Raw genomic sequence first — 27,517 nt, 5'->3', positions numbered from 1 at the left:
ATGCCGGTTTCCTCTGGAGATGATTATCTATCCAACTGCACGCTCTCAAGCCCACTCCAGCAAGAATGATAGATGGCCACGCTATTGACTTCAGGTTAATTTAAAACTGTACTGCTGAGTGAGATGAAGCGATTGGAGGAAACACACTTAACTGTACCATAATGCCTTTTTTTTTTTTTTTTGAAACTGAACATTCTAGAAACATTTTCATGATTTTACCTTCAAAACAGAAGAAAAATGAAAACATTAAGCATCTGAGTGGGCATGTTACCGTTATTTGCCGTTGTATGGGAATCCAATTAGCTCTTGAATGAGAATAAGAATAAGAAATAAAAATAAAGTTGACTTAAATAATCTTCACGGGGCGCTCGGACTCATCGTTTTAATTGTTCAATGGCTGTTGAGAATATGACACAACATGATAAAGAAAACGACAGCATTCTCCCTTATTTCAGCCCATCGCTTGTGTGTGTGTGTGTGTGTGTGTGTGTGTAAGATGAGATCGAATTGCATTTTCAGATCAATTCTTCTCTTTTGTTGCACACATCATTACCCAGCAGAGCATGCATTTATCATTCATTGTGGCCACGTTTTCCTCAATAAAATCAAGAAGATAAGAGAATACCCAAATCAATTATAAAGTGATTCAATCAATTTATTGTACCGAGGAGGGAAGCAAGAAGCCAGCATGCGCAGGCAAGCATGTACAAACCTCACTTTGTCATACTGATTAGCAAAAGCAAACTTAAGGGAAGATATAATTCTCAGATTGAGCTCAAGTAATCAATAAACGTTCTTGTCTTTCATCGGTTGTCTCGCTATAGCATCACTTCAGTTGTTCCTTGCAATCGGATAAGAACAAGTAAAGAAAGGAGATTAATTCCGTTTCATTTGTTGAAGGAGACAGAGGCAAGCTTGTTTTGCTGCAGGACGCAGTAGGATGCATATCTGCAGTCTGTGCAGTGGTGGCTGTCCATATTAAAACAGATTCTGCAGGAAACCCACCAAAAAAAATAAATAAATAAAATAAAAAAATAAATAAATTAAATAAAAAATAAAAATGAAATGTTCATCTGAGGATAAATACCAATATGCTAAATAGGGATCGATAAATCTGTGATTAAATCAAAACGAAAAAAAAAATTAAGACAAATACAAGCGGGTTTATTGTTTTATTTTTTTTTATTTATTAATTTTTTTCATGTTTTTTTTTTTATTTATTTAAAAAAAATAAATTCAATTTCAAAAATGTTAAACCCACAACACGTTTCCAGTGCCACAGAATGTAGAAGCTGCTCTGTAATTGTGCAGCCTTAGGACCCTGAGGAAAAAAAGTGGACCTAGGTTGCTGCAGAGGTAGGTTTGCAATTTGTATGCACCCCATCTGATAGCGCCTCTTGGATCACAGATGGATTATTAAGGATTTTCCTTCAGTATGGGCAGCTCCTTTTGATTTTGTTGCTCGCTTTCTTACAAGTCCACAATGCGCCTTCTTTTTCTCCTTCAACTCTCATTGTGAAACGCTTGAATGCCCCAAAGAAGCACGCCGACACATGTGGTTGGAGCTGTAATATTGGAGGAATCACCTGGGAGGGTAAGTTGTGAAGTTGCAAGTCTTGTTTAGTATTTAATCCCCCCTTTTTTTTTTTTTTTTTTTTTGATTCCGATTCATTTTGTATGCTCACAAAGTAATTGGCATGCTTCCAAAAATAATCTGATGTCATTTGTATTTGTGTATTTTTTTTTTTTTTGTTGAATTTATTTCCACAGAATTAGGGAATTATTCCCAGCACGTGTGCATACTTAAATTTAAAAGTATTTTGACACTTCACTAAAAAAAAATAAAAATAAAATACCCATGACATTTTCTCAAAACCTCTCTCGCGCTCTCTCTTACTATTTATTCAGTTGCTTTTTTTCAAATTCTGATATAGGAAATCCTTCAGTGGTGTTAAATACCCAAAAGGAATTAGGCTTTTGGATGTGTTGGAATTGCAGTCAAACTAATCCAGACTCATCGGATCGCATCCTAAACACACACACACACACACACGCACGCACGCGCAACTGTTGACTCATGAATCCTCAACTGTAAATGCCTCCAATACATTTTAACAAGGAAATACAATACCAGACAACTTTATTAATATTGTGCAACGGCTACTCTGCTACTATCCAAACCAATGTGATTATTTCCGCAGAAAGCTTCCGATGCATCGAAGAGCATATCGGTTATATTTGTCCCAGGCTCTGCTGCTGACATATTGGCTCATTCATCTTGTGGGACCAGAGGTCAGTGCCCCTTGAGGCTGGTTCATTGAATCATCCCCCCCACCCCCCCAGGCTAGAATTCCCTCCTCCACAAAAGGCGACTCAGCTGACTTGTTACTAGGAGCATTGACAAAGCTCCAGATGTAGCTTATCATCGTTCGGACACCGTTTATCTTGTTCTGATAGTTCTGCAGTCCTCGGGAATTGACGGTGATGAGAACATATATTTGTCAACACCATTCACTCCTCCTTCGCAAATTTCAAAAAGATAAGTACCTCGGGTTGGTGGCACGAGCTTTGTTTATTTATTTATTTATTTATTTATTTCCAGTTTCTTGATTAACAGCAGGTCCGATTTGATTCACATCCGCGATTGGAATATGTCTCCAGAAGAACAAGGCTGTCCTTTCTAACACCTCCTCCGGCAACTTTGATCATCAATGAATCATAATTCCTGATTCTGTATATTGACATATTGCAAGTATTGTAACACGAATCACCTGCCATCGTTTGAAGTGTCCCTCATAAACCTCAAGTCAAAGTCAGTGGTTCTCGGAGGCTTTCTTTATACTTTCGAGCAGCAGCATGAAGGTTTTGCTCTAACTCGGATTGATGTTTCGAACTGTTCACGATTCATTTCACCTTGACAAACGCCCCATTTTTAGAAGGAGGAACCCCCAAAGCATGACGCAACAGCCATGCTTCACTGTAGGGATGATGTTCCTTGAGTGGTTTGCACCAAACACACATTTTAAAATTCTGCCAGAAAAATCCATCCATGAGTAGGGAATTATGAACAGTTGCAATAGCAGTCAATGTTCGCTCAAAACCTTCAAGTAAAGCCTTAGGAGAACAAATGAAAATTATTTGGGGTTAACCAGAGGTGCTTTTAATTGTGGCAGGTGTGTCCTGTTAGTTTATTTGGGGCCACATCCAATTATCAGAGGGTGTGCACACTTTTGCAAACAATTTTATTTTTCAGTTTTTGTGCAGGTTATTGTTCACATTCATGGTGGGAATAGTTTTAAAAATGATTTACATGGGTCTCGATCACAAAACCTCACATTTGAACAGGGGTGTGCAGACTTATACACCCACTGTTATCTATAAGACCACAGGTTCGGTTTCACAACGTAGAGAAATGCAACGAGTAATGAATTATGGAATCCTTCAAATGCCACACATGCTTCTACATACGTGTATCATTTTCTATCGGGAATATTAGTTGTGCATGTTTTTATCGGTACAAAAGCGGAAGCCAGTGAAGACGGGCTATCGGCTGCTGTGCCGTTGGAGAGGGGGTTGGTGCGCACCTCAAAACTGATTCTGGTCACGCTCCGGTGCTTGCTGGAGTATTGTGATCTGTCTGCGGTGGTACAAGGGAGGCTTCTGCTCTTTCTTATTGACAATATGTTAGATGGTGAGCTGTGATTATTCCCCAGCAGTCGGCGGGAGGAAGGAAATCAGCTCTCCCGTCACCTTTGATCAGAAGGCTCTGCCCTCGGTTCAATGCGCGAGAAGATGAGTCCAACAGATATTTTGTCCTATCTTCCAGTGGGGAGCCTTTGAAGTGCGCTCGGTGCGACTGCTCCAAACTCACCGGCCGCTTTATTAGGAACGCTCGCACAATCGAATAAGAGTCACGTGAGAGTTTATTTAACTCGTGTTGGAATGATGCTCCTATCGCATTTCATTTTCAGCCGTCTCCAAAAATGCAATATCCCTTTGGTCAAATATCATAAGCAGATTTTTGAGACAGTTGCGCTGAATATTAATATTATTCCGAGTGAATATCTTATAGCTGTTGGATATTATTCTTTCTGCCTCGAAGCATCTTTATGAGATTCTTTTATTGATGTGTCGAGCATGCTGATATGCCATGCAGCTACATTTGTTGACAACATTCCGCAAAATCTCATTAACCGGATCCCGAGTCTTGCACATTTGCAAGAGGCACTTGCTTTTGATCTATGCTAAACATTTTACGACGAAACCGATAACATAGCCTACAGCTACTTACTCTCTAAAATAGTGACGGCCCGTACTCATCAATGAGTGGAGACTTTTTTTTTTTTTTTGCTGAAATGTTTGGCTTATTTGTAATACTGGCTGTCGATGTTCATTTTTGCAGAACAATTAAAGTGGCACATGATGATGGTAGGCGGTAGGCGCCAAGACATCCCGGGAATCTGGCTGTCCATCAGACAGACGGGGATGAGTTGCAAAGCTTTTTTGGAGCACAGATGGCTGATCAGAAGAACTGACTTATTATCTCCGTTGCCTGTATAGCCGTCCAATTCTCTTTTCGCTGATCTTACGCGCATTTCAGAGTGCCGGGAAATATACGGTTTCAAGTCGAAAGTATGAAAAGCCCTTTGGAGTTGTCTGGATTTGCTACGTACTGCTCATAAAATGTGATTTGATCCTCATAGAAGACACAATGATAGTCAAATAATATTTTTAAACATATATTTACTTGCTGTGCATTGACTGAAAATGACAATTACTGTAAGCAACAAGGATGAAAAAAGTAATTAATTTTTGATTGAATTATTTGTTGATTCTGCTTTGCCAGCAGGATGAAATTTGGAGTGTTCTTCTGAAAAAAAAAAAAAAAACTGTTTCAGTTTGGCAATATTCTCGGGATGATCTGGAGGTCATGCCACATGCAGCTTCTCGGGTTGAGGTCAGGACTCTGACTGGGCCTCTCCAGAAGGGACGTTTTCTTCTCTTTAAACTCTTGAGTTGTTGATTTACTTTTTACCCGTCAGAGAGGAAGGGAAATATTTGAAACTCCCCACACTTTCAACAATCCCACTGTAAAAGCATTTTTTTGTTCTGATTAGATTGTGCACATGTTTCAAATTCATTGGTTGGTTATTATACTGAATATGCACAGTGTGTTTCAAAAAGAGACCAAATGACTGAGAAGATTTGTGGTACATTTGGGCGGGGACGGGGAAAAACACTGTAACAAGCTGTGAATCTGGCGTAATCTGCTCATCTTCACTTGGTAAGGACGTGATCAGACTCAAAGAGAAAGAATCACAGTTTGACAACATGCTGGGCAGGATTTAGAAAAAAAAGTCCGTCGCTCTTTCTCAAAGACCATGACAGCAGGAATGCTGCTGTCAAGCTTTGAAATGGTAATCAAATTGGTGACATGTTTTATTGTACAAATAACTTATTTAAATGTGTTTGGTTCTAGGTCCATTAAGTGTCAATTAAAGGTGCAGCCAGGAACCATGCTGGCGCTTCCCACCACATTCTCGTTCTTTCTCATCAGCCTGCTTGGTGTCGGGCAAGTGGAGCGCGGCCATGCTGTGGACATTTTGTCAGGTCAGAAAATGTTCCAACGAACACGCACATGCTCATCAAATTGCTTTTTGGACATATAGTATTCAGAAACAGTTCTTGCATTACGCCTTTCTGGTTTTTATTCAAGACGTGGAGGAAAGCCATGCCTCTATGAGTCGAATAGCCGTTTGTTGGTGCGGTTATACTGCCCTCTTGTGGTTGAACTGGTTAACAAACCCTATTACGACACATTTTTCTTTCAAGAAGGCCCGATATTGAATTTAAGCATCATAAAATTGCTCCGGTGATGTTCACAAAATCCTTCCGGATTCTATTCTACAATTTCCTGGTGTGTGTCTTACAAACAGATAAATACAGAAGAAACCGTGACGTAATCACCCCAAAACCTGAAGTGGAATTTGCAGCAGACCAAGACAGCAGCTACGGCTATAAAGGTAGACTACAGCACGAACTCTTTAGTATTGACTACATTTGGGTCTATTCTCTTCCCTTTATTTGAACCTTATCAAATAGACGTTCAAGTTTCCAAGGAATTCCAACTCATAGAACAAAATGCAAAAGTTGTCTGAGACATTATGAGGAGTAATTGACGAAACCGCACTCGCAACCATCATAGAAGACACGTTTACTTGCTTTTTGTATTTGGAAATTGCTTCATAAAGTTACTTTCTCGTCAAGCCTCCCTTGTCGACAATGGGTCCTGTCTTACAGTTCTGAAGTCATATCCAGCCATCAAAGTAAAATATAAAAAAGTGAAAACCTGTAGCACCATTAACAGGCATGCAAGTATTACTTAAAAAAAAAAACATCAATTTTTTTCATGGTTGATGAAATACTTTTGATCTCCTTTTGCCCTCCTCTCAGGATAAAAAAAACATTTTTTCCCCCCAAAATATTTGAGTCTTTTTACTCCAGCCAGAAAAAAAAAAACCCATGACAGCGAGACTGTAAGAATTTGAAAGGCTCTTCATTCTTTTAAGAGTGGGATAGCACGGGCTACCAGGCTGCTAATTTAGAGAGACGAAGAGATGCAGCTCTTGCATCAGATCCCCCTGCTGTGATTTGGGCGAGGAATGCGAAGGTTCTCGCTCATTTTCGTTGGTGCTTTGTATGACGCTGAGCAACGGCATTGATGTGAAGTGACAGATATAAATGAATATAAATGAACAAACTGTCTCAGATCAAAATGGTGAAAAAAAAAAACAACTAAAAAAATGCTGTTGGCTCCTGATTAATCATGAAGATCTGCATTCATGAGCTTCTCTTGTTTTCCCATAACAATATTCGTGGAACAATGCAAATGGTTTATTCAGAATATACTTGTGAGATATTTGTTTTATTGATATTTACTCTGAAGTGGAAAATACATCTCAGTCCCCCGGGCACCATCTGCTTAAAATCTTTGCGACTTCATGTTTGGCGTTGCCACGAAGACAGGCATGTCTTTGTGTCGCAATATTTTCACCATCTGTTCCTGGAAAATATTCCACTGCTTTGAAATGTGAACAATGGTGTAAATATTTGACAGAATTCACGAGGCCTTCTTTTGGTGCGACACCTGTTGTTGAGGCGACATGGGCGCAAAGACACACTCGTTATTTGGTGGCTCTATTCTCGTCATCGTTGTGGAATGACACAAATTGCCGAGTTGTTGCATGTCGCCGATGTTAACGTGCCAGAAAGCCTTGCTGGACTACGCTCTCGATAGTTACTGTAGTGAGGGTCATACAATGAAGAGCAGATATGGAGTGGGAGAAATGGTAGAACCTGTCACAATGTCAATGTGCACATACATACAAAAAAGGGGAAAATCAACATCTCACTGTAAATGTTTTCATATAAATGTCTCATTTTATGTAGTGCTACCAATGTTCTGGGTGTTACATAGGTGTTTACCAATAAAACAAAGGGTGAAGATGCAGAACGGCCCTGTATTTATTCAATTAAAATTCAATTAAAATTAATTAAAATTCACAGGAGAATTAAATACTCATGTACAAATCATAAGTTAATGTCTATGAAATATTCATTATATTTAGTATAGGTTTTCAAAAAGCTCGTCGTTTCTCTAAAAATAAATAAATAAATAATTGTGGACACTCCTTTAAGAACAAGTTTTCAAAATGCCGTATCAAGACGAGCACTGAGGCTTTTCATCCACTAGGGGGAGTGCTTACATTTTTACAACATTCTTCGCGCTGGCTGGAAAAGTCTCTCACGATATAGTTTCAAGGGGAAATAACTTCCACTCACTCAAATATGCACTTTTTGTATTCATTTAAACCAGTGTTACGGTTTCGTCAACATGTGTCATTTAGAGGCACGGTATGTTCAGTTCAGCAGTAGTCCAACTCCAATGCAATTCCAATCATATCTAATTTCCCCAATGGCACGCTGAGAGGTCAGTGGGTGAGAACGAGAATCGATTTTTTGGATCATCTTGAGAAACACAATGCTGCTGCAGATTGGCTCATTATCATGACCCCCCTTTTTCCTATACAGAACTGAACAAAACTGGACCACATCCGTTTGAAATACAGCTCTGGAAAAAAAACACTGTTCCACTGAATTCCATCTTAAAAGGTCCACGTTTGAGTCAAATGAAAATACAAATAATCATCATTTAGCGCATGTGGACACTTTCAGAAAATGTTTAATAACTGTTATAATGGGCGCTCGTGGACAAACTTCTGAATTATTTTCAGTTTATAAAAGGAGCCTTATTGTTGGGTGGTTAAGAGTGGAATCTCTCAAATCCGAGCCCACGTCTCCTCGCGTGCTCACTGACGACGCAGACGCACGCAGGCGCGCGCACGCACAGCGCAGCGCCTCATCCAACCAACGCCGCTTCCACTTTCGCAGCTCTCTCGCGTGGGCTTCACATTCAAAGCGCGCTCAAAAGTGCTTGCAACAACATTTCAATTCGATCATCGCTTGCGTGAGAGCGAAATGACGATTGGACTCGGGGCCATGGATGCAGTCAAAAGTTCTTGTCTCATTTCGGAGCTGAGGAGTTAGAGATCCGAGTGGAGAAAAAGCCATTTCGTCTCGAGTGGGATACTTGATCGAGAATTCATCTGAACTTTAAGCGGGTATAGCTCTGTGAGGAGTGGCTCTGAGGCTGAGTTTTTATTTGACACAACTCGACCCAGCCTGACAGCAACTCGGCCACAGAAGTTGGGATTTAGATGAACTACACCACGATAACGCCTTCCAAGTCTGGAATACTCCGACTGCTGCTGCTGTTGCTGCTTTGAAGGATGCCTGCCTGCTTGCTGGGGATTTTGAGGCTTTTGGCATTCCTGCACCTTTGTTCAGGTATCTATTTATTGCATGTTACATTTTTTGAGGTCTTAAGCTTTCTTTGGCAATGTGAGGCTAATGCAGAGTGACATTGTAACAGTTTTACCACCTCAAAAATTATATATATATATATATATATATATATATATATATATATATATATATATATATATATATATATATATATATATATATAAAGCAGATCATAGGTACCACTTCAGAAGCAAGTAATTGCACAACTGAAAAGTGGAAGGTTGAATAGCATTCTAGCCAGTGTTTTCTTCTTTTTTTTTTTTTGGTCGACTTTCTGTGAGACCACAGAGGCATATGCCCTCAAGTGGCCCCCCTAGTATCCATCTACTGTACAATACATATCTGGTATCTCCTGCCAGCCACTTCTATTCAGCTCTTATCTCAGCAAAGGAAATGAATTGCCATAGTAGGTGTTGTATGGGGGGGGTGGGGATTTATGCAAAAGTATGTTTTATGCATAAGAACATTGGCATGTGTGTGACTGCCTACAATCATCAGCCCTTAGTGGGGCGCACGAGGCACAGGCGCTGCTAATTATCGAGGAAAACTACACTGGAAGAGTCTCGAAGCACCAGTCAAACCAGTACATGTATGACATTTTAACTGGATGGGAAATAAGGCCCCCGTGCGCTGTCACTGTTGTTCTGCGGAGTGAGCTCGTTATGAGAAAGAGCTTGAAATCTTTAAGGGGCTACTCGAAAGGACACTTAACGGCAACAAGGGTATCATCTTATTATTTGAGATTGCTTTCTAGTGTTGCGTACAGAACGGGTGTGTCACCTTTGTGCGGCATCGATGATGTAATACACGGCGAGAAAGTGGAGTTGTTGCAAAAATATTAAATATTAAAATATGAATTGCTCGTCGCATTCACAAGACACTTAATATTTTTCACCCTCAAATAATAAATCTACCTGAAGTACAGCAAGTTTTTGTTGTCTGTGCGGCGCCGGTCCAAAGTGGCACGAGGACCAATAACGGGCCGCGGCCCGGTGGTTGGTGACCAATGATCAGATCAAATCAATGTTCGGATTATTTCCAGTTCTTATTTTTGAAGACTAATTATTGCCTCACACAAATTAAAAAGTTGTCTTTGTTCTCAAGTGTCACAAGTAATCTTTTAAGGGTATATAGGGAGAAAAAAAAAAATCCACATTTTCCGTTTGCACCTGCCTCACTCCGTCTGCACAGACAAAGACATCTGTCAGTAACATTAGCAGTGGCAGTGGAATTCATTCATTCACTGGAAGAAATGTCAGACCCTGAGTGATGGATTTATTTGCTGCTGTGGGGATTTCTCAGCTTCAGAATAGCTGCGGGTTGATGAAGTACTGCTTTCATTTGCATATTGCAAAGCATTTCATCACCGAACTAACAACCTTCCAAAGCGGTGTGGAGTTTGACTTCATCTTTTCCGACCATATTTGATGTGACCCCCAAAAACTAAAGGCGGACATTCACCACATCAAGCGCTGTAAAATAAACACCCCCGACAATAGATTTCCGGTTTGTTGTCTTTACAATTCCAAACTGACAAATGTTGGAGTGACCGCACTGACCACAGACTTTTTATGATCACTCCAGCAGATCTCGCTCTAAGTCATCCGAGTTCCCTATTCTGTCTGTTCCGCTTGAAAAAAAACGGCCTCCGATGTGTCTTGAAGATGCGGTTTTCTTCAAAATTAAAGAAACTGTTGGCAACGAGCTGGTAATTCTATTGATTTATTCCGCTGAAGATTCCCGACATGAAAGACATGCCCTACAGGATGAGCTCAATAATATTGAGCAAGGAATAAACTAACATTTTGGCTTCTCGTGAGATTCTTCGTTGGAATAAAACATTTTTCGAGGATTACAAACACTCACTGATCAACTCAGAACAACATCATTTGTAGCACCGATCTGAGATTTTAGCAATCTGCTCTAACTACACATTTTTCAGCTAAAATAGAACAGAGAGGAGTTTCTGACATTTTACGCATTTTATGTAACTAAATAGGGGTGCGCAAAAAAAAAAATCGATTGACGCAACTATTTGGATTTTATATGCTAAGATTCATCAATAAAAAGTTCCGAATCGATTTTCACGATTTTTTCCCAAAAAGCAAAGGCGAAGTTCCCACTTTAATCCACCAGATGGCGGCGTGGAGCAGATTTGTTGTCGCGAGTCAGCGGGTTTAAGCATTCTGCCAAATCACGCGACGTCGTCTGATTAAAACAATGCCTGAGTCACGCAGCTGGAGCAAAACAAATCATAATTTATTTCTTTGGGGGGGAGAAAAATACCGATAATCATGATTTTGAATCGTAAATCGCAATATAATCAGTAATCGTGATGCAAATCTACTCCTCATGCAACTATTGTGATTTGAATCGAATCTGGATGTAAATGAATCGTCCCATGGCGTGTGGCTGCTTTGCTCATTCAGTACCTGGATGACTTGATCACTAATTCCTCCCTCGTAACTAAACTAAGTCAAATGAAGCGTCAGCTATGTTTTACATCGTTAATGTTCTAACGAGTGAGTGTCATCATCTCTTCCATTAACACTTTGCATTAAAATGTCACCCCTCGATCGTATCATCGACTTCCAGCGTAAAATCGCTTACCGTTTCAACACCGAGCTCTTAAAGTTGGAGGTTAAGTATTTCACTTGTGCTGTGACAAGCCACCTGGAATTACTTTGCGAGTTTAATCTGCGGCTTTTTATAAAGCTGCCACCAGTCATGGATGCCAGATGATACACAATAGCCTAAATGGCCATCATTAAAAACATGCGCTTGTGCCCGAGTGGCTTTGTCCCGCACATCTTAATTATGCGTCCCTGGAGTGATGCTGTGACTCGCCTTGCCATTTTGCCCGCTTTTGTTCTGTAAACATTGGTTCTGAAATGAGGAGTCGGGGTGGAAAATGAATGTACTGTTTTGTTGCTTTGCTTGTAGACGACTCTGAACAAGTAGACATTGCAATTACACAATTGTGTGTAAAAAAAAAAATGTCATTGAGCGAAAAAAGTTCTTGCGAAACATTAATTTTTGTTTTTAAATACAAAGCATCTGTGCTTCACAACTGTACTTTTGATTTTCGTACTTGTTCTATTTTTATCCCAAGTCAGAAAATGTCAGTTATATTGGATATATTGGCTCAGATTAGCGATAGCTCACAAGGCCTGAACAACACATTTGGTTCTTCAATTGAGATTGCTATTAAAACCAAGTGGAATATTCAGAAAATCATACGAATCATGGCTCGTCACCAAACCTTTTCACTTTTTGCACTGGTGCGCCCATTTTCTTGGGTGCACCAGCACACCCACTTTTCCCATTATATGGCATTCAACAGCGCCGTTTTATAGCGTCACTCCCTTATTTTTAAACAAAATTGTCACAGTGTCAGTATTTCAGCCTACAAGAACTCCATTGGAATTCGAGAAACAAGAGGCTGTCTTGGTTTGCAAAAATGCGCCAAACTATTCGGTACGAGACGTATCCGGGCTGTGCAGTCAGTCCATTCAATAAAGAACAACTGCTGATGGTCTGTGCGACTTTTAGCAATGTCAAAGTAAGACTGATTGGACTTGGGAGTTATTCCAGCGCCTCAGAGGACAAACGACTCGAGACATTTCGCTGGAATTGGTAGTAAACAGGTTTGGGTTCACATCGCTTATTACTCGGGCTGTTTTGGCGAGTGACACTCTTGGCGGCGAGAGGTTGACTGTTGTGCCCCAAAATACTGACAGACACTTGTTACAGAGTGTTGGACCTTGGGTAATGATGGCCTGATTGGAAGGAGGTAGCTTGTCGTGGTTTCTCCCAAGGTAACAAGACTCCCCGGGGTCCTCCTTGAGTTGACAGTGATGAGCTGAGGCTCCCGGCTAATGAGGCCCTTTTTTTTTTTTCCGCCATGGATGATGGCGCTTATTGGATATCTTTGTACACCCGACAAAGTCTCATTTTCGTGTATTAGATGGAATTGTCTGATTCCATCATTGGTGAACTGGATTCAAAATTATGAAAGGTCGCAAATCAATGGGAATTGCACAACACGGTTTGCCCGCCCTTGGGAGAGTAAAGGGGTTGGGTGTTGAAGTTCAAAGGTCATCACACTTGCACACAGGCATGCACACACTATGGGAACATTTCATTCCCTCTTTTCTAACTGCCGATGACTTGTTTGGTTGTCTTGGCAACGACCGGCTCTCAGTGACCGTCATCTTAATTATTGGTATGCTGATAATAATTCACGATGGACACATTTTCTTGAAAAAAAAAAAAATAAATACTTGCCTTCTGAATTGATTACCTTTAATGCTTTTAACTTTGCAGAAATTGAATTATTTTAAGATGTCGGCACACACCTTTTAAGAAGTATACACTTTAGACAATTTTTTTTTTTTCATTTGAATCCCACAGAGGATTCATTTCTGAACGTCGTTATACTTTCAAATTTACGACTTTTGTGGTTAACTCCCTGCTTTCATAGCCATGTGTTTTTAAGTGCAAAAGTGACTTCCAGGACCTCTCATATGTGGTTATTCTTCAAAGTGAAACAAAATGTTGGACTCCCGTGACCCGGCAACTTGTCCATATTTGATTGAACAGAATCTGGTGATGATTGAGGTTGCTGTGCGCTCTCGCTAGGTCTCGGCTTTCGCAGTCATCGGGTGAATTCATATTTTGAAAGGACAGCTTTAAAGGTCATGGAAATAGCATGACCTCAGAGATGCTTCTTGAGGTTGCATCTGTGTGCGAGGCATCGCTTCTCCTGTGGGGCGTTAGATAATCAATACCGTCAATATGCTTTGTGGAGGATCTTCCACCTTATTTTTATTTTCACACCCAAATACATGGAGGAGAGGACATGTTTTCACATCAGAGGTGGATCTTCATTTGGCACAGTTTCACACATTCATTGCCATTGACGAGTATAGACGTCAAAAAGTGCATTCATTTTAGCTGGGCTGGTAGTGAATGCGTAATTGAAAAAAAAAAAAAAAAAGAATAAACTAACAATCGCTAATGGATGACGATTATAAAGGGAAAACACACACGTGCAAGTCATCTCTCTGCCGTCTCTTCCAGGCTTCTCATCTTTGCCCTTCAATTCGTCTGTCATTACTGACAATGTTCAAAGCTCTATGTGGCAAGATTGCGGCATAAAGAGCCTTTTCCCAACAGAGCTTCTCTCACAGAGAGAATAACATTAATGCATTTGATTAGATCATCTATTATTAGACGCCACTGCTTTGAGCTCACCTATCAATCCACAGGCAAGACTCGAGCTTATGGAGTTATGATTGTGGACATTTTCCATATTTTCCAATACAATTATATATTAAAAAAAAAAAGAAAAAAATCTCCGGTTGGATATTTTTCAACTCATAAGCAACTGAAGAGTTTTTTAAATTTTTTTTTTAAATTTATTTTTTGATCTAGCCAGACCTGGGCATTTCTCCAAAAATGTTACCCAGTTAAAAGTAATTCATTGGTTGAATCAGAAATCATTAAAAAAAAAAAAGAAAAAAAAAAAAGAATTCTTTAACATTTCTGAGAAATCCAGTAGGTAATTTTTCTTCAATTTTGTAATTTTTAATCCTATAAACGTAAAATAAATGGCAAAATCGGATTTATGTGTTTTTTCACAGGCGAGCGACAATATTATTCCTTCTACTTACTCGTAACCTGCTCGTAATAGACTAAAAATCTTTACGGAATGGATGTCGGAAAATGTCAACGCTAATTTTGGAGGAAAATATAAATAAAATATTGAAAAGAACAAAAATGAAAAAAATACGCACAAACATAAAAATATGCAAAATGACCAAATTAAAAAAAAAAAAAATCAACAAACGGCGATTATGACACAGACTCTTGATGCAAATTCAGTAAGTAGGTAATAAAGCTTTATCAAGGACTCATTTCATCACCGCACGCCATCTTTCAATTTTGGTCACGATGATGGCACTTAAAGTTTTTTTTGGTGTGAACAAGTTTCTTAGCAGTCAAGCTCTTGACATTGATTCATTTCTCGACATTTCAATCCAAAGAACAGAAAGCTGAATTCTGCTTTACAGCCAAAAAGCTTTTCCATGCTGATGTTCAGTCAACTAAGTAGCGTTGAGTGGAAAGACAAGCAATTAAAATTTCACATGATTGAAGTAAACGGCTTCAGGTTAATGAGCTGGCTAAATTGGAAAAGACGTGAAACTGGGATTGCGTCAGTCTGGATGAGCAGCGTCGTATGCATGTTTTTTTTTTTTTTTTAGAATTTATGTAATTACCCCTTTTCCGGATTTATAACGTATGAACGCAAAGATTAAAAAAAGAAACTTTGCGGCAGTCATTAAATCTCCTTGACATTCTGTCCCTTTAGTTTATCTCACTCCAAAAAAAAAAAAAGCCTCACCTCCAATCATCTAAACGACCAGCAGCCATTTCTGTTTTTAGCTTTTTTTTCAAGCCCCCTCCCATCGTCTGTTCATTTGGCGATCCAATTAAATCGAAACATGCCTACAGCTTCTAATTAACGCAATTCTTCACTTACATTTGCCATACGAACGAATTGGCAACATTTTCAAATTGGAATTCCAACTTTTTCGAGCCCTCACTCGAGGGTCCATCTGGGAGATGTTGGCAATCTCGGGCAAGTTTCGATCATCATTGTGCTCCGGGCGCTTATCATATGGCTGCATCAAGGTGATAACCGCTGGCAGATGGCCAAGCCGCACGTCAGGAATGGTCTCGTTTTAGAATGGAGACAACACAAAGTAACGGCATTTTGCTTTGCACGCTGCATTACGACTAAATCAAAGCCACCGATTGAAAAAAAAAAGTGCAATTTACAGCGCATAAAAAAAAAAACCTGGTTCACCACATTTTGTTTGAAAGAAATGACTATTTTTTTATTTGATCATAAGATTATATTCGAAAAAAAAAATACAGGCCTTTTTACATCGCTATTAAACCTTGTGGCTTTGGTCCATGTGTGAACATTGGCATGTAAGTGCATTTTTTATTTTTTTTTTAAGTTTTCCCATTTGGTCAGCAACTACCGTCTTGCATTCTTTAAAAGCCGCTCTCCCACCACCGCCAAGTAAAACACATCGAGGCACACACGCATAATATAATCTCCGATTACTGTCCGACCAAATCATTTTATCGCCCTCCTGCAGGACTTTTGAAACATGTGGAGTGCTAATAGTAATGGTTTCATCGCAAGAAAAGAGTGTGGTCTTTCCTGTAAAAAAAAAAAAAAAGGATCTTTTCAATCGCAGCGCATGAGGGGAAGCGAAAAGCAATTTGTCAAGTCCATATTTTGAAGACTATTTTCTCGGTGGTGCTGATTGACACGAGCGGGTTTGTTGTGGGGGAGGCAAAAAAAAAAAAAAAGGTCAGGAGATGATGGACTTCCAGCAGCCATTTCTCATCCTCGCTGAACTCTGACATCGGTTTCTGCTGCACTTCTTTATTGCTGTGGCAGCTTGGCTACTTCCAACAGGTAATAAGAAGGTTGTGCGCGGGTGCAATTTCGTTTCCATCCTGTATGCCAGTTAAAAATGAAGGAGCCAAAGAATGTCTTTCACCACAAAGTTAAAACTCACAACCCTCCCAAGGAATTTCTTGTGATTAGGAATCGATTGCTTTATGTGTGTTTCGATACTCTTGGTCATTTTTAGAAATTCTTGAAGAATTGTGCAGAAAAAAAAAAGCCATTTCTGTGTGGATCAACAGGAGGCATTATCAGAATCGTTAATTTTGTTTATGTAGCACAACATTTCTCATACAGAATTATTCAAATGAATATAGATGTTATCACCGCACAAAATGCATCAAAATGAAGTTTGGATGGCGGAGAGAGTTGTTGAAAGTTTAAAAAAATAAAATAAAAATATTTCCTCCAATGATAAAACTTTGGACCAAACAAGTGGACAAAACTGGAAGCTGATTTGCTCTCACAAATACTTCCCGGCCCTGACCAGGCGCTGGTGAAAGTAATCGCAAAATTCCAAGACCAAAATGGAATAAAAAAAAATATTCCAACACAAATAAATGGACCGCAAAGTTCAGATGGAAATCAGTTCAGTCCAGTCAGGCCTTGACCAATTTCAGACTCACTGAGCAAAGTCTCTTTCTATTGAGTCATAATGACAATTAGCTCACATCTGGGCTGCTTCTACCCGAGGCTTAATTAAGTCCAAAAAGGAATTGAGGTCAACCAGATGTTCTCGCACGTCACACAGTGACAGCATTTAAATCGAATAAAAATGAAAAAAAAAAAAATGCGGTATGTATTAATTGAATTAGGAGAAAAATGCTGAGGATGGGGAGATGACAAACATGCGCACACTCCAGGTGGTCAAATCACATCATGCACACGATACGATCGTTTCTTGTTCCACAAATTTGTATTTGGCACCTGAGTGAAACATCCGCCCTGCCCTTGGAGGCTTCTTATTATCTGGCAGATTGTTAGAATTTGAAACCGTTAACTCTATAGATTATTTCTATAAATATAGAATATTTTAACTCACTTTTCTTCCAAAAATAATTAGCGTACTTTGCAAAAAAATACTGTACCATGTTCGCTGTACATCTTTAGCCCCTCATCTCAGAACAAAAAAAAAAAATTTGCTCAGGTTACCTCTGGACCTTCCTTGCTCGTGGGCACAGCTATGAATATACTGGGCAGCAAAATTCTTGCAAAGATGACACTTTTTAGATTGTATTCAAGGATCAAAGAAACATATTAGAACAAAAAAATAAAAAAATGAAAATGAAAATATTCTTCATATTAGGTGAGTTGCATTAATTCCAAGATATTATTCGATTAAATATCTGAATTATTTTTGCAATTAATTGGTTAAAAAAAACAATTGCTTGACAGCACTAATATATATATATATATATATATATATATATATATATATATATTTTTTTTTTTTTTTAAATTAATTAATTTATTTTTATTTAGTTTTTTGTGAGATGTTGATTTTCTGTGCGCATTCATGTCTCGGCTACTCGTTATCATCGCCACCTGTTCTCGACAGCCCTCGTGTCAACCAATCAGCTCCCTCCAAAGCACAGATATCTTGCCCAGGTGTGCCTCGTTTCCTCATGAGTTTGTTTGTATTTCGTTCCTTGCTTTGTTTCAGTCCAGGCAGGGTTAATTGTCACACAATGACGAGTGTTTTCCAAAAATTCCAACAACCAACAAACATTTGCGCCACTTCACTGTCGGCCTTCGAAACCGAACGTCTGACTTTTAGCTCTGCCTGAATCAAAAGCGATGACATAAACACAAGTGGACTTTCCATCGTTACATTTAATGGAGTGAGGAGAAGCATGTCGCCTATGCTGCTGGACTCCCGACGGTGGAGAACAGCGGGAGGTTCGCAACGCTTGAATGTTGTTTGTCCGGAATAGCAAGTAATGGACTGTATATTGTATGTACAAAATACACTTGATGTTTTTTTTTTTTTTTTTTTTCTGTTCTTTAAGTATCCCGTTGACCTAGTTGGCACCGATTTTTATCATGTACCAGTTAGCGTTCTTGTCTGATTCTGCCCTGGGGATTTAATTACATGTTACCTTCCCTGTGAACATTTAACAGATGGCAACTCAAGTATTTTATCCCTTCCTCTTTTTGCACGGTAATAACGTTTGTGTTAATAACACTGTGAAAAAGAAATTGCAACAATTAATACATTGACCAACAACATCTTAAAAATTATTTACATTCAGAAAATTTCTCCTGTCAGGGTGTTGCTGCTTCTTTCTTTTTTTGTGTGTGTGTGCACAAAATCCCTTTTAATTTGTTACGTTTTGGGCATTTTTAAAAGATACAATTGGTGTTTTCAAACATTTTAACAACTTTATTTGTCAACCATGGTAATGGATGCAATTACCTTCTTTAGTAGTTGTTCCAGATTGTATATTATTTGTCTATGCATGTTCACTCGGTTTGCTTTCGTCTCCACATCTGGCTTTGCAGGACAATAATGGGAGTTGTTATCACGTCCTTGACCTTGACTTTCATCTCCAGGGACGCTTTTATTGGCCATTGTGCCGTTAGAAGTCTGCATGTCAGGGGAGGGAAATATTGATAAACTCAGATTCAAAAGCCCTTCCATTAATGCCATTTTGGGAGGATCAAATGTTGCCAAGTCTGCAGACGGATCTTCCCGGCCAACCTGAACCTTGGATATTTGTGAATGACGGTGTTTAACCGTGCTACTTAATTGCAGTTTATACAACCAGATAAAGAATTTCTGGAATTTATCGTTTTGCCCCTTGTTTTGCTTCTCAAATTGAAGAGTGAATGTTCGAAGCGGATTTCTCCAAGGTTTGAGTAAAGTTATGACAGTATGTGTTTATTTTCTTTTCCTTTGTTGCACAGCTGGGGAAATGCATTTATGAATGTTCATCATAACACAGAACATGACTGTTAAATAGAGACTAGCTCTGCTGAGGGGCAAGAAAATCTGCCTTGCAGCTTCTATCGGAATCAATATACGTCACTTGTTTATTCAACATTAAAGCCCATGTGTAACAACATGTTGAGATTTGCCACAAGATTCCGTGTTGGACATGAGCGGGAGCGGGAGAGGGAGTAGCAGAGCCAGTCCAAGTGCCCTCTGGCTGTGGATTTCTCTTTATTAAGCTCCACAGTGGTGTCAGTCTTCTTAACGGAATCCCTCACGTCATCTTAAAAGGCTGAGCGTGTCGGCTGTCACTCAAATAATAATTTGACTTCAAATCTGTTGTAGCGTGATTTTTATTTTTTTTTTTTGGGGGGGGGGTTGTTCAGACAGCAACTGACGTGGGGGATGTACTAGGCTTAATTTATTTATTTATTTATTTTTTTGCCTCAGAAACACTTGACAGATTTTGCCTGCAGAGAAGTTGCCACGGTATATTTAAATGAGTAACTCGGTGTCCGTATGTGTTGAGGGGTGGCAATGGATTTATTAAAGAGAGAAAAAAAAAAGGTTCTTTGAAAAGTCGACGTACAAAATTTCGAAAACCCCCATCAAAAAAATAAAATAAATAAAATAAAAAAAAATAAAAAAAAATCGATGCTATGCGACATATCACAGCAACAACAATAAACCCGCATGGACTGAAACAAACCCGTGAACTTCTTCAAAAAACTAAATCTAATCCAAACAAAGTCAACAAAATCCAGATCATGACCTCATCATCCTCTATTTATTGCTTGTTTTGGACTAAATATGCATCTTGACTTGCTAGGAAACGGCAAATCTCTCTTTTGCTGTTCAAAATGTGGATTTTCATCCAATTTGTGTCCCAAAAGACAATTAAATGACCTCACCTCCGGCAAAAACATACAGAATGTCCTTAACAAGACATGGCTGTTGCATTTATTGCTAATTCCCAAGAAAAAAAAAATGCCCGAGTTTATTGGCTGCCTGGTTTGAACTTCTCCAGGGTGGCGTTTGCACTCGAATTCAGGTAATAATCCCGCATACGGCCCCAGGTTGGGATTTATCGCTCCCCCAACTGCATACATTTACTGATCTGTAAGGTCTTAAGTCTCCGGGATTCAGCATTTTTAGAGCGGTCTTCTCACAGAAAAAAAACACCAGCTGTAAAACACTTAGTCGACAAGGTTATTTTGGGGTATTGCCGGCATCCGTGTCAGACACCACGTCTGAAGGGTTGGGCCTTGTGGGATTCCTCCTCCTCTTGAGCTGACGGCTTTTGTGACCTCAATGCAATAACTTCACTTTGGCTTGGATGCCGTCGTCATCCTCGTCTTCCGTACCGTCTAAATAAATGTCGTGTTATTCTCCAATTTTCACTGGGGTGGGTCCTGCCGGGACCACCCACATGGGAGAAAATTGCATTAACATTTGGCCCGTTTTCTGACCGTGATCTCAGTGCTCTGCCGTTGTTGTTTTTAAGATCCTGCCTCATTTTCGCTAATTCCGCCTCCTCCGCTCAAATGATTCACCGGGCAGACACAAATAAAATGTGAATATTTTATCATTCAATTTTATCCCCTCGTGTCTTCTCACCTCTTTTCCTCCAGTCCAAACGTCTCTTCCTGGTCCTCTTCGTTTCTTGCCTTTCCCCCGAACTCCGAGCCAACATGATTGCCTCCGGCATGGCTGACAGGAAAAGCAACAACTTAGCGTATTTGTCGGGGCACAGGTGCTACAAACGACCTTCGTTGTATATGCATGTACTCGATTGTGCATCCGCGAGCATGTTTTTGCATACTGATTTTGCCGCTGGCTGCTGGCCCTTTACAGATAAGGCCTGATCTTGTGAGGCCCCACTTGTGGCGGGCTGATATTGGCCGCCCGTGTAGCTCGGCGAGCTTAGGGAGCCGCTAAGACCCACAGGCGGCGGCCCAGCACAATTAAGAACAAGGAAAGAAACATGTGTGCCCGTAAACAGGGACGGGAGACCACAGTGGTAGCCTTGTTTATTCCTTTGTTGGCGGCGCTTGGGGGGGCTGGGGGGGTGCTTTCGGAGGTGGGTGCCGCAAATGTAACAGGTGATACGTCGCCAGTGGAACCTCATTTTGTCGGCTTCATGAGGTGAAACTATTTTACACTTGATGGGATTACATTTGCAAACGTTTTAAATAATGCATCGTCATTAGTATGCAGCCCTTCAGCAAGGTTTTCCAGTCCTTTGGCAGGAAGGAATAAACTGTTGTGAGCGAATGAAAGCAAAACATGCAGGTTAATGGAGCACCTCAATTACGACGTTGTAACTCACAGCAAGATTGAGTCGGGTTCGTTTCTTGCTTTGGGCTTTTTTTGGTGTAAAGTCTACATCTTCTTCCGGTGCTTTTGAGGATTCTCTCAGGCTTTCAAAACAAACTGGATGTATAAATTGCCCGTACGTATGAAGCGGTCGGCAGTCTCCCAGGCAAGATCTAATCTGCGGTTCTAAATGATTTAATCTCGATGTTAGGATAGGGTTGCTTTACATATACCAAACACGACAATAACAAACAAATATGCACATCATAAAAGATAATAAATACATTTTATTTACTTCTCCAATACCTTCGTTCCGTGTTTGTTTTTCGAACACTAGCATGACCCATATTCACACTGGCCCAATTAGAAGGCAAAAAAAAAAATGTTGGTTAAATTTAGCCGACGCACCAGCGCTTGTCCGTGACAGGTGATAAGTCAAGAGCGTTCCCCGCATCTCGCTCTAAATTAGCCGATCGAGTAGTACTTGTAGTTTGTGTGGAAAAATTATTTTTTTATTATTTTGCTCATTTGTATGCTATTTATTTCATCAAAAAGTTGAGTAATTGTAATCCTCCATGGTCATGAGGTTCCGTGTGGTGATCTTTCACACTTTTGGGAGATTCACCATCATAATACATCTAGATGATACCTTATACTTGGAAACGGGACGGGTTTTCATGCGTGTTTTAGGCTTGGTTGGAGGATGGTCGGATGAACTGTCGATGTCAAAGAGTTGCGAAGACAGGCAGGGCATCTGAAGGTGATCCTCATTAGCGAGGTTTTGCCTCACGGGAACTCATCGTCATTCGCCGAGTTTAGCGGGGAGCGGGAGGATTGACATCTTAACGGAGTCTCGCTGAAGGATAAAAGGTGATTTTATGGTTCATAGTTGCCGTCAACGGGTCGGGCTGATTTAATGATCATGATTGCTGCGGTGACTAAAAAAAAACGATCCATCCATTTTCAAGAACGCTTATACTTTGTGTTCATCGGCTGGGTTTTGAAGATCGACAAGCTTACAAATCGTCTGTCCTTTCATCATTAAAAAAAAAGAAAAACTCAGCCTCAGTATTTTCTTTTCATTGCAAGCAGACAACAATAACCATTCTTTAGTCAACCCTCGACATTGAAAGGCAGCCTGAGGATTTCATATTTCAGCATTGTTTAATCATTTACAATGAATGCCTCGTGGGCTCCATCAGTTGAAACCAAAGGAAAACAGCTCATGTGCGACACAGATTGTGCCGTAATTATATTGTCAAACTAGATTATTGTTTATACTCGCACAACTTGTCAAACTCTTTCAGACCTGCTGCCGTTTTTATTTGCATATAATTTCACGAGTGACTCCGATGGAGCTTGTGTGGCACTTTTAATCCCAGAAATTTCATGAGAGGAAACCCCACAATTCCAGCGTTTTTCTGTATTTTGACTGATTTTGAGAGGCTAAAAAGTTGGAGCTATGACGCAAAAAAAGAAAAAAAAAAAGGCTTAGACGTACAAATACGTCTTTGGGAGGCAGGCACTACATTTTTGAAAATGTATATGTATATCTTATGGATTGAATGAGTTAATGCTTAACTGACGTGCTCTTCCCTCTAGGGTCTCGTCTTCGCCAAGAGGACTCACCTCCCCGCATCGTCGAGCATCCCTCGGACCTGATCGTGTCCAAGGGGGAACCGGCCACTCTCAACTGTAAGGCCGAGGGCCGTCCCCCACCCACGGTGGAGTGGTACAAAGATGGCGAGCGTGTTGAGACCGACCGGGACAACCCTCGCTCGCACCGCATGCTCCTGCCGAGCGGGTCGCTCTTCTTCCTACGCATCGTCCACGGACGCAGAAGCAAGCCCGACGACGGCAGCTACGTGTGCGTGGCCCGCAACTATCTGGGCCAGGCCGTCAGTCACAATGCGTCGCTGGAAGTAGCCAGTAAGTTCTGATGTTGCTCTTAGGATCATAGATTTTTTTTTTTTGCAACCTGCTTGTAAGACACGTGCACCGAAGGTGACTTTGTAGTTGGAACGATCCGGGAGCTGGCTGTGCGACACACCTGTCAGCTGCGCAGCAGCTGTGCATCAGCTTCGGTCCGCAGGTTTGAACAATCCCGGTGTGTGTTCCGAACAGGTGACAGTGTCGACTTACAGAGTCAAGTGTGTGTTTCCTTAACAGCTTTTATCTGTTGTACGTGTCAGGCAGGAATTTGACGGGCAAATGTGTGCACGCGTAGCAGCAGTGAGGGAATGAAGCCGAAAAAAAGAAAAAAAAATCTCATAAGAAAGGCCGACGTGCGAATCTCAAAGGAGCTTCGGCTCTTCATCTCTGGACTCGCTTTCGAAAGAACTAAAGCAAAGAATGCAACGCGCAAATCAAGTCTTGGTGATGAGTTTGAACACTCACATCCCTCACATGCTGGAAATCATCTCATTCGATACTGTCTAGCCCCGCCCCCACCCGTGATCTTCTCAGCTGTGTCAGCTCGCACTGCGTCTAATCACACTTTGTCTCCAGGGCAAATATTTCACCAAGGTTTGAGAATAATAATAGCGGTCTAGTATCAGTTTCCCCTTTTGAATTCTAATGAAAGCGAGGGTCAAATGCTATCAGGATAATGCTCCATCAGCACTCCAACGCAGAGAAGCAAAATCCCCCCCCAAGGGTGAGAGTTCATTACTTGTGGAGTTCACTAAATTTACCTCCAAGGTTGAACTGGAACACAGGGAGGACTTGTTGAAGCTGCCTGGATGAGTTATGTCTCCTGGTCCTATCCAATTTGAGGTCGCGCAGATTCATGGGTCATCATGGGACCGATGACACACAAAGGCCTTTTTTCGCAAATTCTGCTGAGGTAAGGCGTTTTAAGAGGAGACGGTGAGTCAGAGCAGGATTAAAGAAGGAAACAACGAGTCCAATTATTTGTTTTTTGAGCATATGTAAATAAAGATCCTTATAAACTTATATTCACGTTTTGGTTTTCATAGGTTTTTTTTTTTATTCCAATATAGGACAGGGGTCTTCAATCTGAGGGTTGAACAGGTTTGAAGACCCCTGAAAGAGGGCATCATTGACCAGATAAATATAAACGTAAACCTTTACCTGCACTTCTCCATAGCACAGCCAACACAGTCAAATGGCATTTTTCTTTTCGAAACGTACTCTCTGACAACTGCCGATGACGGCTTGACAAAAGGCTGCGTACGAGTCTGACAGATGTAAAACAACGAGAGCGGGGGAAAGGCAATGACAGAGGCAGACAGAAGCAGACGAGCGAGAGGGTGAAGTGTTGCCTTTTCCTGCAGGGCATTGAAATTGAAACTTGTTTGCAGAAAATTGAGGTGACGTGGTTGAGCTAGTGACAGATGTGGAATGCGCCCGTGCCCGAAGCATGACCGCAGGTTTGAAATGCTTTGTAAGTACGAAAGCCTCTCTCAACCTGGAATTGAATGAGTAAATGGGGGGAAAAGACATATAACTCAGTTCCTAGCCTATAAATGTCACAGAAGACACTCAGCACATTTTTTTTCTGCCTACAGAGACCCGGGAGGACCCTGGGAAATGAAAACATATGTCCTATTGACCTCAGCCACTTGATTCAATCACACGGCGCTTTATTGAGGTGAAAGCAAAGTCACAGCCTCTGTACTCGAAAGGTTATTGGATAGGAGACCTGTTTTTAGGTTGAGGAAGAGAGAGGAATAAATGCGATTCTTAAACTAATTGGACATTGCCATTTGCGAGAAGGAAGTGTGGCTGGTGGCAGAGATGAAGGTCAAGCTACGACTCCGCAGCGCAATAATGAGCTGCAAGGAAAGACAAACTTGCTTTGAATACACGCTAGGTTTTCTTATTCTAAATAAATATTAAAAGGCGCTGTTCTGTATTTAACACATACATAAGGCTCACCGGATCAATGGGGGCAGGACATGCTAGCTTAAAACATACGGTAGCATACATTCATGCTAACATGTAAGCTAGCATGCACGTTAGCGTATGTTATTAAAACTCATTCACTACCAGCCGAATTAAAAAAAAAAAAAAAAATGGATCTTTGACGTCTTTAGCCGAGTTAAAAAGGCAGCGGGAGCAAAACTGAATTCCGTTGGACTTTGAAATTCTGCCGGCTTTTGCCAAAGCTCGAACAACATTGCAAGCAGACACGTTAGCGCTCCGCCACGTCCGCAACTCGGTGCTCACATTAGCTTGCATTTGCCATTTTGGAGAAAATTAAAAATTTTCAAGCGCACCTCATGGTTGGGAAAATACGTACTTTGCCCATTTCCTTGCCCCGATCAAATTTGCATGTGCACATTTGTAACAATTTCCATCCCATGTGCATGTTTGGTTTAGTGGCGATTAGCTCAAAGGTGTGAACGCTGCCTCGCTAGACGGATGACTATGAGCCAGTACATTGAACACCTGGTGCTGCGTCGGGATTCTGCGCAGCAAACTGCTGTGCCGCCATGTGCCTGGCTGGCTGACTGCTCCGTACTCGTCAATGAGCCCCCGAGGAGGGCCTTATAAATCAAACAGGAACACGGGCCAGGTGTTTGCCAGTTTGTTAATGTGCTACAACCTGTGCACAGCATGAAGGAGAGAGTCGCAGTCCCAATATCCACGGCACAGAAAACACTACCTATGTATTTATTTTCTTTCTATTATTCATTGACGGTATTTTGGGTTTATTCTCATGTACTAAAAAAAAAGAAAAAAAAAGCCGACTTTCCTGGTTTAAGAGATACTTAGAGCAGCAGCCAGCTCAGTTCTCTCGCATTTTCTATTTGAGCGCCGTGAACGTGGCCTTTCGGTCTTCCAATGAAGGCAGCGGGCAAAAACATAGCGGTAATTAGGCGACTGCATTAACGTGATGGACATGTTCACTGAAGTGAAGACGCTCTGTGAAGTGGATCATGGGATGTGCGCGCCTCAGTCAGACTGTGAGTTTGACAGCGTGTGGTGGGACCCCCCCCCCCCCCCATTTGCTCCTCTTTGATTGGAATCTTTTCGGCGGCAATGAGCTAGCGCATGAAGGCGGCGGGGAGCCAGGCGGATTCTTCGAGGTCAGGGTTCCCTCTCTTGCCAGCCCCTCCATTAACTAATGACTTCCCACTTCAAATCGCTGTCACTGTCACTGACAACAACCTGCCTGTCGACTCTCTGGGATAAACCCAATGAAAATCCTAAGTCGCCGTCAGGGTGTTATCAAAAAAACGTCGTTTCCCGTCACGTGGATGAGGAGTGATATAGCGAGATTGGCAAATGCACGTCCTTGATCCAAAGCCACTAAGTCGGGAATCAGTATTTATTTCACATTTTGATGGACTCGCCAGCCTCGTCTTGTTTTCGACCATTGCAATGCGGTTTGATCATTCCGCAAACTGCACGCCAGACGCAGCTGGATTGCGTTTATCGTGTGGGGATCGTCATCCAAACAACTTTACTTGCTGGATGCACGATAAGTGTTTCCAAAAGTCAGACTTGTGCCATGGTGTCGGGGCGCATGGGAAGCGTTTGTTTAGACTCGAGCTTAGCGAAAAGAGAGGAGAGAGGACTTGAGTGCTTCTGACGAGGAACACATGGCTCACGGATGTGCTTTACGCGGTACAAATAGTGCAGCGTTGTCTACGGCAGGGGTGTCAAACATACGGCCCGCGGGCCAGCTCTGGCCCACAAACGGGTTTAATCCGGCCCGTGAGAAGATTTAGCAAAGTATAAAAAAAATAGTTTTCCATAGTTTTTCCTCCATGTGGCCCCCTTGTGCTGAAATGAGTTTGGTCTACAGCTTCGGTCCGTTTCTTGAATTCGAAGCATGATGAAGTGTGATGCATTTTGCATTATTTGAGGCATAAAACGTCTTTCTT

The 27,517-nt window shown here is 41.0% G+C and overlaps 1 protein-coding gene across 2 annotated transcripts in view; it reads left to right on the top strand.

The window, feature by feature from the left end:
* The first annotated feature begins 1,428 nt into the window (after positions 1–1,428).
* The window catches only part of LOC148320304 (roundabout homolog 1-like), a 62,544-nt gene continuing 36,455 nt past the window's right edge, over positions 1,429–27,517 (top strand). Inside the window, exons 1-4 of one of the 2 annotated variants that reach the window (XM_088279350.1) lie at positions 1,429–1,594; positions 5,480–5,610; positions 5,937–6,023; positions 23,265–23,591. In XM_088279350.1, the coding sequence (XP_088135476.1) occupies positions 5,517–5,610; positions 5,937–6,023; positions 23,265–23,591 (508 nt within the window). In that variant the 5' untranslated portion in view covers positions 1,429–1,594; positions 5,480–5,516. Of the gene's footprint in view, positions 1,595–5,479; positions 5,611–5,936; positions 6,024–8,399; positions 8,908–23,264; positions 23,592–27,517 lie in introns of those variants that run through there. The other variant, XM_088279351.1, reaches the window with a different exon arrangement.

This window comes from Idiotropiscis lumnitzeri, chromosome 17 (genome assembly GCF_059441095.1).
Source record: "Idiotropiscis lumnitzeri isolate Australia: NSW breed Sydney's pygmy pipehorse chromosome 17, RoL_Ilum_1.0, whole genome shotgun sequence".
NCBI classification, from domain to species: Eukaryota; Metazoa; Chordata; class Actinopteri; order Syngnathiformes; family Syngnathidae; genus Idiotropiscis; species Idiotropiscis lumnitzeri.
The sequence above is the reverse complement of the archived record's forward strand: the minus strand, read 5'-3'. Positions and strand labels throughout refer to the sequence as shown.